This window comes from Phacochoerus africanus, chromosome 4 (genome assembly GCF_016906955.1).
Source record: "Phacochoerus africanus isolate WHEZ1 chromosome 4, ROS_Pafr_v1, whole genome shotgun sequence".
Taxonomy (NCBI): domain Eukaryota; kingdom Metazoa; phylum Chordata; class Mammalia; order Artiodactyla; family Suidae; genus Phacochoerus; species Phacochoerus africanus.
Window position 1 is genome coordinate 97,967,444 of NC_062547.1, and position 12,270 is coordinate 97,979,713.

The window sequence follows — 12,270 nt, forward strand, 5'->3', positions numbered from 1 at the left end:
TCTAACTTTAAAATACATCGTTAAGATATAAATGATATGTTGAATCTAGGAATTAAATATTTGGATATTTACTGTAATATTCTACTGTTTCCTATATGTATGAAAATAAATAAAATGCAGAAAATATAAAAACAAGAACTGAAAACAAAAAATGTATATGCTTTGTGAGTATAAAAATAATGTATGTGTATTGAAGAAAATTTGAAAAATACGCTATCTGGAAAAAAAATCCTATAGCAATATTTTCATCTACTTTAACTCAGCCTTTTACTTATCCACACATGCATATTTTTAAAATAAAAGTGTGGTCATCCTGTATTACTGTTCTGTAAATATATTTTATACTTAATATATCATGTTGTTTAGTACTGCGATGTTTATAAATACATAATATCATGAAATAAAATCTGCTTAGGTAATTTCACATAACACCTCTTGACTTCCTATGTATTTTTCAGAGTTCATTATATAAGCAAGTAGAAGAAATGGAGCAAGACAGCCTAGTAACCTTGAATGTTGAACGCTTAAAAGGAACATATGGTCGAATAACTGTAGCCTGGGAAGCTGATGGAAGTATTAGTGATATATTTCCTACCTCAGGAGTGGTACGTAATTTACAGAATTACAGGAGAGTCAGTTTTAAATTTGGTTACTGTTGATGCATGAGAACAAACCCTGCCTTAAGGAGGAAATGTTTGAGTTTGACCCTGTCAGCACTGGATTCCTGCTAATCACCATAGAGAGGGATAAAAGTTAATGTTAGTTTTGTTGCTGTGATTCTTCTTTTTTTTCCCTATAATACCAAAAATACCTGTAAAAATATCATCCCTTTTGAGATTCAGCACACTGGTTGGCCAAATTATGCATGTATTACACTGTCAGAAAGATAAAACCAATCCAGCGAGGGCTGGAAATGTAGTTTCAAGATTTGGGGTAGAATAGAAGCAGTAAATAGGCAACAAGTTCATGCACAATAGCCAGACATTTGGAAAGGTAGACCAGAGTTTCTGAGTGATGTAGATTGAGTTTCCTATAAACAGACTCTGAAATTGAGAGTTGTGGGCAGAAAGCTTACTAGGAAGGAGATCTATAAGGAAGCGAGGAAGGCAAGCGTGAGCAGAGGGAGAAGTTGATCCCCAGACAATGGCCCCAAAGGTTGAGTTTATGAGGACGTCCTGGAGCTGAGTTGGTCCTTTGAGGTTTTTTCCTATTGGGGTAAGGGGACTGTGATGTTGCATCCCTGTATCCTTTACCTCTGGTCACCTTTGGGTTGGGGCATAACCTTGGACGAAATAATTTGCTGCAGCTGAGGGCAGTTCCCAGTGAGAAATATAGAAGCTGGTTATTCCCAGCGGCTGTGGGATGGATGCATCAACCCCAAGAAGGGGCCTGGGCAGAGGATCATATTAGCTACTGTGGGGAGATAGTAGACAGTTGTGCCACAGGTTCAAGAATGGACTCACAGTGCGCCAAAGAAGTAGATGACTTACAGAGAGGGTGTTCAAGGAGCCATTTGTTCCTAAATGGAAGATGGGTTGTCTCCTTGACTTGTCTTAAGTTTCATAAATAATCTTTGTATTTTGCCCAAATGCTTCTCTGAAGAGTGCTTCGAAAGGCTCCTCATGGAATTTTCTATACAAAAGTCAGGTGTATGTTATAGTTGATCATTTCTAGGTTTCTGTATCACTTGAAATGTGACTGGAGCTTCAGTGTGTTAAGAATATTATGGCAAATTTTATTGCATTGAATATTTACTTATTCAAGCTACCAGCACTCTTAAGTTATATCTCTTGTGTTCTATGTTTCCCCAATTATATTTCCCCAATTAATATTCTTTTTTTTTTGTCTTTTATCTTTTGTTGTTGTTGTTGTTGCTATTTCTTGGGCCGTTCCCGCGGCATATGGAGGTTCCCAGGCTAGGGGAATCGGAGCTGTAGCCACCGGCCTACGCCAGAGCCACAGCAACGCGGGATCCGAGCCATGTCTGCAACCTACACCACAGCTCACAGCAACGCCGGATCGTTAACCCACTGAGCAGGGGCAGGGACCGAACCCGCCACCTCATGGTTCCTAGTCGGATTCGTTAACCACTTCGCCACGACGGGAACTCCCCCAATTAATATTCTTATATAAGCATGATAAAAATTACTTCTAATTTAAATGCGTAATAACATCTTAAGTGTAGACTACTTTGGATGAATTATTTTATCCAAAAGTCATTAAATTCTGTAAAGGGCCAGATAATAAATATTTTAGATATTGAGGTCTGTATGGTCTCTGTCCCAGCTATCACCTTTGCCTTCGCAGCACAATAGCAGCAATAGACAATGTGTTATCAAATGAGCTTGGCTGTGTTCCAATAAAACTTTACATATTAAAAACTGCATTTGACCAAAGGGTGGTAGTTTTCTGACTCCTGATTTTAATAATAAAGCTCTTAAATTTATATCCTCAAGTGCCTTCTCTAGGTGGAAAGATGAACGGCAGCAAAATAGGCCTGTAAACTAGTTTAAGTAGTTGCAAGCAGCTCACAGCCATATTACTGGAGATGGGGAACAAGAGGAAGTGTTATTTAAGAAGCAGACAGAAGCCCCATCAGGAAGGACTTCAGATGGCTTGTAGTTGTTGTTTTTGCTTTTTAGGGCCACACCCATGTCATACTGAGGATCCCAGGCTAAGGGTCTGGCCTACACCACAACCACAGCAACTCAAGATCCAAGCCGCGTCTGTGACCTACACCACAGCTCACGGCGATGCTGGGTCCTTAACCCACTGAGCAAGGCCAGGGATTGAACCCACAACCTCATGGTTACTAGGTGGATTCATTTCTGCTGCGCCACGACGGTAACTCCCCAGATGAATTTTAGCAAGTTCAGATTTTCCCCTTCTAACAGTAGAGACACTAAGGAGGAGAGAAATGCTTTGATTTGTATCTGTGCCTGTCTTTCCCTTTCTACTTCTGTTTTGATTGATTCATTATTAAATAATACTTCTATTCAGAATTTAGGCAAGAAAAATAGTAACTCTAGCAAAAATTTTGTTGAGAAAAATGTTTAAGCTATATACCATCTTCCTTTATGATTTTTGTATATGGTACTAGGATTTAGATTCCTAGGCAGAGGGTATGTATTCAATATTTTAGTAGACTGTAGGCTTCAGGCTACATGTTTCATTAGCTTAAGTGTCAGCGGTGTTTTACTTTTTCTTTTTCCTAACAGTCTTCCACTTGTCTTATGAAAGGCATTTGATTGGTTTATAGGATCATACTATGTTGCCTAAATATATTTAAGACAATCAGTATTAAAAGATAACCCAACATTTTGACATTATTACTGTACAGTGATAACTAGAAAATAAATAAAATCTTCTTAAAATTTTAGATTTCGTTTTCTGAAGGCCAGGCGCTGTCTACAATTACTCTGACTATTCTTGCTGATGACCTACCGGAGTTATCAGAGATGGTGATTGTAACACTCATCCGTATTATCACAGAAGGGGTTGAGGACCCATCAAAAGGTGCAACTATTGATCAGAAAAGAAAAAAGTCTGTGATCACCACTCTGCCCAGTGACTCACCCTATGGCTTGGTGGGCTGGCATGCTGAGTCTCTCTTCATTAGAGTAGCAGAGCCTAAAGGTAAATCTTGTTAAATATTTTTATGTTCTATTGAGTTTTATTGGATAATCCAATTCTAATAGTTACTAGGGATGTAAATTTCTTTTTATCTGATATTTTTCAGTTTGACAAGCCATATTTAATCCTTTTTACTTTTTGTCTTTATTAAGTTTTATCATCCTGTCATCAGTCAGTGATAATGCAGCATGAAATACTTCTTTTTGAGACATTATTGTCATAATAGAAATTTTAATATTTTAGTGAGGCATTGTAGTGAAATGTCTGGGTTTTATTTTACTTTCTCTTTTTCAGAAATTTTAAAAAATTTCATTTATTTTTTTCTGTTCTTAAAATTTGTTTGTTCTTTCCCTACCAGATTTCCCCCTCTATAGATTTTCAGTAGTTATAGGAAACAATGAGCAACATAGAAAAATGCATATGGTACTCAAGGTGTTAATTATTAAACCCAGTATAAATCCAGTAAAAGCAGTAATTAAAATAATAGTTCTTTCTGTGAAGTATAAGCAATAAGCCCCTGCTTCCCTATTTCCTTGGAGCTTAATATTGGCTTCTTGGCATAAATATTCTTAACTATGGAATAAATATATTTTTATAGATAAAGGTCATTTGACTTATTTGAATAAAAGGTTATATGTAGTATTTATGTATTAAGGATATTCTATGTAAGGGCTCTAAAAATTTCAGATAGGAATATGCCTATCTTTCAAGGACCTTTCATTTATAATAGCTGATGGAAAAAAGGGAAGTATAATTATGCATTTGGGTCTTTATATATCTGCATATATGAGATCAGAAATAGTAGTCTTAAAATAAAATGATCTGTTCATTTACCCATTCACCAATCACTTTTGAAGCCCCTAGTAAGTACCAGAAATTGCGCTATTTGTTCTGGAAACAAAGGCACAACATTTGGTCATTAGAAACCCAGAGACTGGTAGGGAAAATTGACAAGTATTTTTTCCATTTGTATGGCAAATTCAATTTTAAACATCTAAGAAATAAAATTAAAAATAGGTGCTGTGAAATACTTTGAGCTTTTAGAAAGCCACCTTACTATAAGAATGAAATTATTCTTCTGCCAATGATTAGATAATTCAGTGGTGACTATGTTTAATTTTTCATTTCGAAGAATCTTCTTAACATTTATAATTACTACCTCTGCTTAGCCTGCAGGTATGCACGTTCCTAAGCAATTTCTGTTAAAGTGCATGACATTTGCAATATAGGAGAGTGAATTAGAGAACCAGAAATGAGGGTTTAGAGTTGAGATGTAATAATAGCAGTGTAAGGTGATTCTCAGCACAACTTTGGAGACAGGGAGATAAAGCACAAAATACTCCTTGGGGGAGTATACTTTGTTTTTTGCTTTACCTCTGTTTCCTTACCCAAAAGGAATAATGCAGAACATTGTACCCTAAGTGCTTGGAACAGCGTCAATGGCAAGTAGAAAAACTTACTTACTTGAGGCATGTCTGTCTCTCAGAGAACATCACCGCTCTTCAGTTAAAAATTGTTCGAGATAAAGGACTACTGGGAGACATAGCCATTCAGTTGGTAGCTAATCCCAACTTCTTACTGCACATCAATAATCAAGCTACTGAGAATGATGATTATGTGCTACAAGAAACAATGGTAATAATGAAAGAAAACATAAAAGAAACTTATGTCAAGGTTGCCATTTTACCGGTGAGTCTAGGCTCTAATGAATATGATGTAAAATAAAGGAAAATGCTCTTAAAGATAAAAATGTGATGTTCTTAAAGATAAAAATCTTTAAAAAGGATGCTCTTTAAATGTAAAGATGTAAGTACTCTAATGTTCCCACTCACGCTAATGCATAGTGAATGAATATTTTATAACTGAAAGATAAAAATAAGTATATTAATCATTTGCATTTATTTTTGAACTGAAATATTGTTTGAATGAACTTCATAGCATTGAATTTAGATTAATTAACTATCTGGTTGAATCCTCTATTCTGTTGGTTTGTTGCTTTCCACTAGTGACTGAATGAATAAAATTCCCAACTCAATCTGGTTGTTTTTGTTACTGGTTTCGTGGGGCAGCAGTTTCATTTCAAGCTACAACTCCTTGAGTTAAGATTAGATCTATTTTTAGTGCTCTCACTTGCTCTGTTTCTTTTATGTGTCTAAGAGAATGTGTATATACATCTGTAATGATGAACAAGAAACAAATTGGTTAAGAGTATTATCAAAATATGTAATACAAAATTATGTTTGTATATTATAGTACTATATATAATGTTAATTATAATCATACCATCAAATAAATATTATATAATAATATTAATGTTACTAATCGCAGTATTACTGGTATTAGATAATAGTGGCTTATGAAGAGGACATTCTGGAAAGATATGAGGGATGGGGCAGAACAGAAGTTCCCTTCCCTTTTCATTAGGTATTCTTTTTTGTTTTTTTTTTTCTTTTTTGGCCTCCTGGCAACATATAGAGTTCCAAGGCTAGGGATCAGATCTGAACTGCAGTTGCAACCTATGTCACAGCTGTGGCCATGCTGGATCATTTTAATCCACTGTGCTGGGGTGGGATTGAACCTCTGTCCTGGCATAGAGACTCTGCCAATTCCTTTGTGCCACAGCGAGAACTCTTAAGTATTCTTTTTATCTGTTGAGAATTTTTACTACTTACTGAAAAATAAAGTAACAATTTTAAAAAAGTAAAATATAGGATTATAGTTAGATTTACAAATCTAGAGCTTTCACGTTTAAGATGTGTATACCAGTTTCTCCTAAATTTAGGGAATATTACATATGTAAAACATATTCAGTAGGATGTGGTCAAAATTGTAGGATAGTTTTGTTTTTTTTTGGTTTTTTTTTAGGACTGCACCCACTGCATATGGAAGTCAAAGGGGGTAGAGTCAAAACAGAGTTACAGCTGCTGGCCTACAGCACAGCAGTGCCATATCTGAGCCATGTCTGTGACCTACACCACAGCTCATGGCAATGCCAGATCCTTAAACCACTGAGCGAGGCCAGGGATCAAACCCCTGTCCTCATGGTTACTAGTCAGGTTCTGCTGGGCCACAAAGGGAACTCCTAGGATGGAATTTTAAAAATTATTTCACTTGCTCATGAGTATATAGCTTCCATTGAAACATCAGTGATAAACCTGACTATTCTCTAAGATTCTGAAGTTGTCAGTAAGAGTGTATTAAAACATAAAAAGGAACTTTTTTTTATATGTGTAATAGAGCTGCCCATTCCCTTGGACATTCTTTACTGAAAAATATTGTATTTCCAATGAGAATTCAATATATTAAAAAAAACCCCGCTTTCTCTCCCTTCCCTGGTTCTCACCCCTAGGATGATGCTCCTGAGCTGGAGGAAGGGTTTATTGTCAACATCACTGAGGTGTACTTGGTGAACTCTGACCTCTCTGCAGAACAGCCACGTGTGCAGAGGCCTGGGATGGAAATGGTCGAGATAATAATTGAAGAAAATGATGATCCCAGAGGAATTTTTAATTTTCATGTTACCAGAGTGAGATGAACTTTTACATATTTATAGTCATACAAGAGCTTGTACTTGCTGATTGGGCCACTGTCTGTATTTTCTGAAAATGAATTGACTTCTCTCGTAGCTATTTATAAAGATCTGTCTTAAAATTTATGTTATGGACTAACTCGTAGTTCTCTTTGAGCGAGACCAGAAGACTAAGCAAGTTTATTTACACGTCACTCTAAGAGTTCTGAAGACCTATTATGTAGACTTATGTGCAACTATTGATTTCTACATTGAAGAATGAAGTATAAGAACTATACACAGAAATAATATATTTAAAAAGGAATGACTTAGAGTTACTTTTGTTTTGATTCTTAACTTATATTCTTTATTTAAAGGATGTTGGTGGAGTTATTACTGCCCATGAGGTGCCTCCACCTCTGAACATTCTTCAGGTTCCTGTGATCCGGCTGGCTGGAAGCTTTGGGACAGTAAAGGTTTATTGGAAAGCAACACTGGACAGTGCTGGCCCGAAAGACTTGACGCCATCTCACGGGATTCTTGAATTTGCAGAAAGACAAGTATGCTACTCCTGGATAAGTTAACGTTTTTGGTTGTATTTCAGACATTTTATACACATCTACCAATTGAATATGCGGTAGTGACTACTAATATATTATACTTTAAATTTCCATGCCAGGCAAACAGAAATGTTGTTAGTTAATGTATAATGTATTAATGGATACAGGAAGAGAACATAAATAAGCAAGAATCCCTCCTTTTCTGAACTTTCCCACCTTATTCTATTTTAAATTGAAATTATAAGAGGATAATATTGGGCTTAGAGGTGCCCAAGAATATATAACAACCTGCCTGATGAACTATAGACTATTCCTGTGAATTTTATGTTCTTTTATTCTGTTTATTTCTTAATGCTTATAAATACAGATATTTAGGATTTTCACTAAAAGTATGTGCATTTATTACTACTATCCAAAAAAAGGCTAAAATGATAAAAAAGGAATAAAGTAGTTAAAATTGGTAAAAAACTGAAAAGCAGTATTCTAGATTTGGACCACCCAGTCTTAAAAATTGAGTTGTAAGAACTGTAAATTTGTGAACTGAGTATTTTGCAATATGTAAGAATAACGTGTTTTCATGAATCTTTAAATTAGTAAGTAGAAAAAGCATGTGAACACCCATGAAAATGCTGGTAACTTCACATAGCAGTTTCTGTTACCATGCAGTCTGATTTTGCTTACACAGATTTGCATAGTGTGTATCAACTGATTAGTTGCCCTTAGGGAGATCGTAAATGCTGCTAAAAGCTAAGTGTGCAGATCTAAATTTTCCTACGCATAAAAGTCTGTTGTTAAAATGCGAAGTCATGAGTTTTTAACACATTTAGAACTTTAAAACATTTCCTACTTATATTAAAAGTAGAAAGAAGGAGTTCCTGTCGTGGTGCAGTGGTTAACGAATCCGACTAGGAACCATGAGGTGGCGGGTTCGGTCCCCGCCCCTGCTCAGTGGGTTAACGATCCGGTGTTGCCATGAGCTGTGGTGTAGGTTGCAGACGCAGCTCCGATCCCGCGTTGCTGTGGCTCTGGCGTAGGCCGGTGGCTACAGCTCCGATTGGACCCCTAGCCTGGGAACCTCCATATGCCGCGGGAGCGGCCCAAGAAATAGCAACAACAATAACAACAACAACAACAAAAGACAAAAGACAAAAAAAAAAGTAGAAAGAAATAAATTGATTTTTCATTGAAGTAGCCTTCCAACTTTAGTAATATCACCAGCACTTTATTCATTTCATGAAGTTAAAGTCACATTACTTATCAGCATCCTTAGAAGCATCATTATTCTTAAATTTAATATCCTCTAGGGAAAGAATTCTGTAGTCTACCATATCAATTTGAGGTGCAGACATTTTAATAAGCTAACACTTTAGCATTTGATTTTGTTCAGGTTTTGTTTTTCTGCATGTGATGTCCAGATTTCCTCCTTTTCTCTGTTATTAAATTAAAAGTGAATTTAGGTAGGTAGGGAAACTTCATTTTTTGATAAATGTCTATGTCATTTACTTCTGGGCTACAGAAGAGTTTTAAATATGGAGGTACAGCTAGGCTATTTTTATGATTTCAGTAGTGAAATCATGAGCTGGACCAAGTTTTACTTATTTATAAAGTAAGTTTCTTAAGTTATAGAAACTTTTAACATAGGCCCAGAAAAATGAATGAAATCCTTACCATAAACTTCTCTTAACAGGAAATTTGGGTTTTCTTCATGCCTGTCTTTTTCCTTATACTATAAGAACAATAATTTGAAACCAAAGGGATTTATTCTAAATGCTGAAGACAGTAATAATTTATTTGGTAATGTTTTATATTATACCTTATCGGTACTAAATATACTAAAATTTATGTGCAATGATTATTAGAGCCTTCATAACATTTTAAATATTTTTGTTCAAGAATAAGGCTTCATTTAAAAAAATCTATAAATAATGCTCTATTTTATCACATATAAAATTTCCTTTATCTTGGAAACAATAGGCTGAAAAATTTTGAAATGCTGTAAATACATATGACTTTACAATAGTATTATGAGCACAACAGGCAAAAATTTCTGCTTTATTTTCTATGGCATTGTGTTTCTAAGTTCAAACTAAAGAGTTAAGATGTACGTGATCAAAACTTGCTATTACATTATGCCCTCCCTGCCTCTCTCCTGCCCTTCTTCCTTTTTTCCTCCTCCCTCTTTTCCTTCTTTTACAGGTTAGTGCAATGATAGAAATTACCATAATTGATGATGCTGAATTTGAACTCATGGAGATGTTCAGTATCTCCTTAATCAAGGTGGCTGGAGGAGGCAGGCTTGGCGATGATGTTGTGGTAACTGTTGTTATTCCACAGAATGATTCTCCATTCGGAGTATTTGGATTTGAAGAAGAGACTGTAAGTGACATATATCAGGGAGGGGGGTGCCTTCCCCTAGGCTAATTTTTCATGTAATTTGTAGTGAAAGGTATTTTTCTTTTTTTCAAAATTCTTCATTGCTCTTCACTTACAATTCTTTTCTCAAGGCTCTTTTGGGTTGGCTGTTGAATTAGAGGCCAGTCCTCTAACCTATGTACACAAGTTGATTATAATAAGAGCTCTTAACATCAGGCATTTGCAAAGTGGAACATACTTCTGTTATTGGGAATAATAGATCCAGAGGTCCTTTTGTCTATACTCTCTGTTCTCTGCCTGCTCTGCTGCCAGGTGACTATCCTGATTATAAACCAAGATTCTGTTATATTCTGGTTTTACACCCCAAGATGGATTTAGCTGGAAAAGGATTTATATTATCCACCTTTCAGGTCTTCTCTCATGATTTATACTGAACAAAATACCCGAGTCATCCCAGCTCATTTGTTTTTCCCTTTTTCTTATCTCTCTCCCTTCTTGCTTCTCATTGGCTGCTTACTTCGAGGACCTGAAGAATGAGCCCCATTATTATTGGTTTAACCCCCGATGGATAAAAAAAAGCTTAATCATTTGTGTAGTCAGATTTGGTGACTAGTACTAAATTATCTCTGTACACCTTAAATATAAAATGCAATTCTAGAAAGTATATCATAATTATTGTGGCATAATGATCGTGTCATGATTATTATGACTTTACCTTTCAAAGGAAATTCCAAGATGACAAAAATCGTACAAATCTTTAGATAGTTTTGATATACATAACAACTCCTCTGACTCCTATGTCACCATTCCATTTATTTAATCACTTATAGATAATCAGTAATTCATCATAGATCATTTAGAATAATAATAAATTATTCTAATGCCCATTGTCTTTACTGTTCTGTGGATACAAGGCTAGACCTACAACTTGCCTGTCAGGGCTGGCCTGCTTAGATGCTCCAAAATCAATTAATTACTTAATTTTTGTTTTTTTTCTTTTTAGGGCTGCTCCGATAGCATATGGAGTTTCACAGGCTAGGGGTCAAATTGGAGCTGTAGCTGCTGGCCTACGCCTCAGCCACAGCAGTGCAGGATCTGAGCCACGTCTGTGACCTACACCACAGATCACAGTAACACCAGATCCTTAATCCACTAAGCAAGGCCAGGGGTCAAACCTGCGTCCTCATGGATACTAGTCAGGTTTGTTAACCACTAGCCATGACGGGAACTCCAATGATCCGAGATTCAGGGAAACCCTAATAATTGCCCAGTGATTTGATCATTGAAATTTCAACTTCATAAGAAAGTGAAAACACTGAAAGGGACAGAACACTTTCACTGCTGTAGCCTAATGATACTCTTTTTCTCCCCTGAGAAAGGAATGAGCAGAAGTAACTGTTGGTAAAGAGTGATAGATTCACAAAGAATAGCTGTGAATATTTCCTAGGCAACCTAAATGGTCTAGGAAATTAAAAAACATATTAAAGTAAAAGAACCTGTTGTATTATTCCTCTGAGATAGATATCATTAGAATTTTGTATTTCCATCCAGGCCTGCCTTCTTTACATATAAGCAAAGAAATATTTTAATATACATGAATATGTAATTTATTTTCATAAAATATATTAAATATATTAAAAGTATATTCTGTATTAGCTTCTGAGATTAAAAGTTTCATGTTCGATTGATGAAACCTTACAATAATATTTTTGCTGTTAACTTTGTCACACTTTTGGACTTAGCCTTTGGACAGCATATTTACAATTTTCTATCACTTTTTGAGAAAATGAAGTTAAACTATTCATAAATAATTTTTGTGTATTCATTTTAACTGCTATCATAAACTGTATCGCAAAAACTCTTGTGCACCCTTGGTCTGGGAGCTACTGTCTTATTGTAATAGCCTCAGATTTCCAGTTTGTCTTACAGTCACCCAAACCCTACTGTGTTATTTCTTATAACCCTTATTGTGAGGAGTAAGTGAGTTGATATATGTAAAGCACATATAACTGGACTTTACACTCAGTGGGTGTCAATTGCTATTTTAATTGTCGGTAGTATTAATAGTAGCTTGTTGTTTATCCCTTTGTGGCTGTTTTGCTTGTATCCTATCTTTCTTATGACAAAGGCTCTTGATAATATGGAGTTAGTCTTTTAACATATATCGAAGATACATATTATTATGCATGGAGTGAA

At 35.6% G+C, this 12,270-nt stretch overlaps 1 protein-coding gene across 1 annotated transcript in view; it reads left to right on the plus strand.

The window, feature by feature from the left end:
* The window catches only part of ADGRV1 (adhesion G protein-coupled receptor V1), a 538,647-nt gene that overhangs the window by 171,783 nt on the left and 354,594 nt on the right, over positions 1 to 12,270 (plus strand). Inside the window, exons 53-58 of the mRNA XM_047778281.1 lie at positions 459 to 605; positions 3,381 to 3,636; positions 5,120 to 5,322; positions 6,983 to 7,159; positions 7,519 to 7,701; positions 9,898 to 10,077. Coding sequence (XP_047634237.1) covers positions 459 to 605; positions 3,381 to 3,636; positions 5,120 to 5,322; positions 6,983 to 7,159; positions 7,519 to 7,701; positions 9,898 to 10,077 — 1,146 coding nt within the window. The remainder of the gene's footprint in view (positions 1 to 458; positions 606 to 3,380; positions 3,637 to 5,119; positions 5,323 to 6,982; positions 7,160 to 7,518; positions 7,702 to 9,897; positions 10,078 to 12,270) is intronic.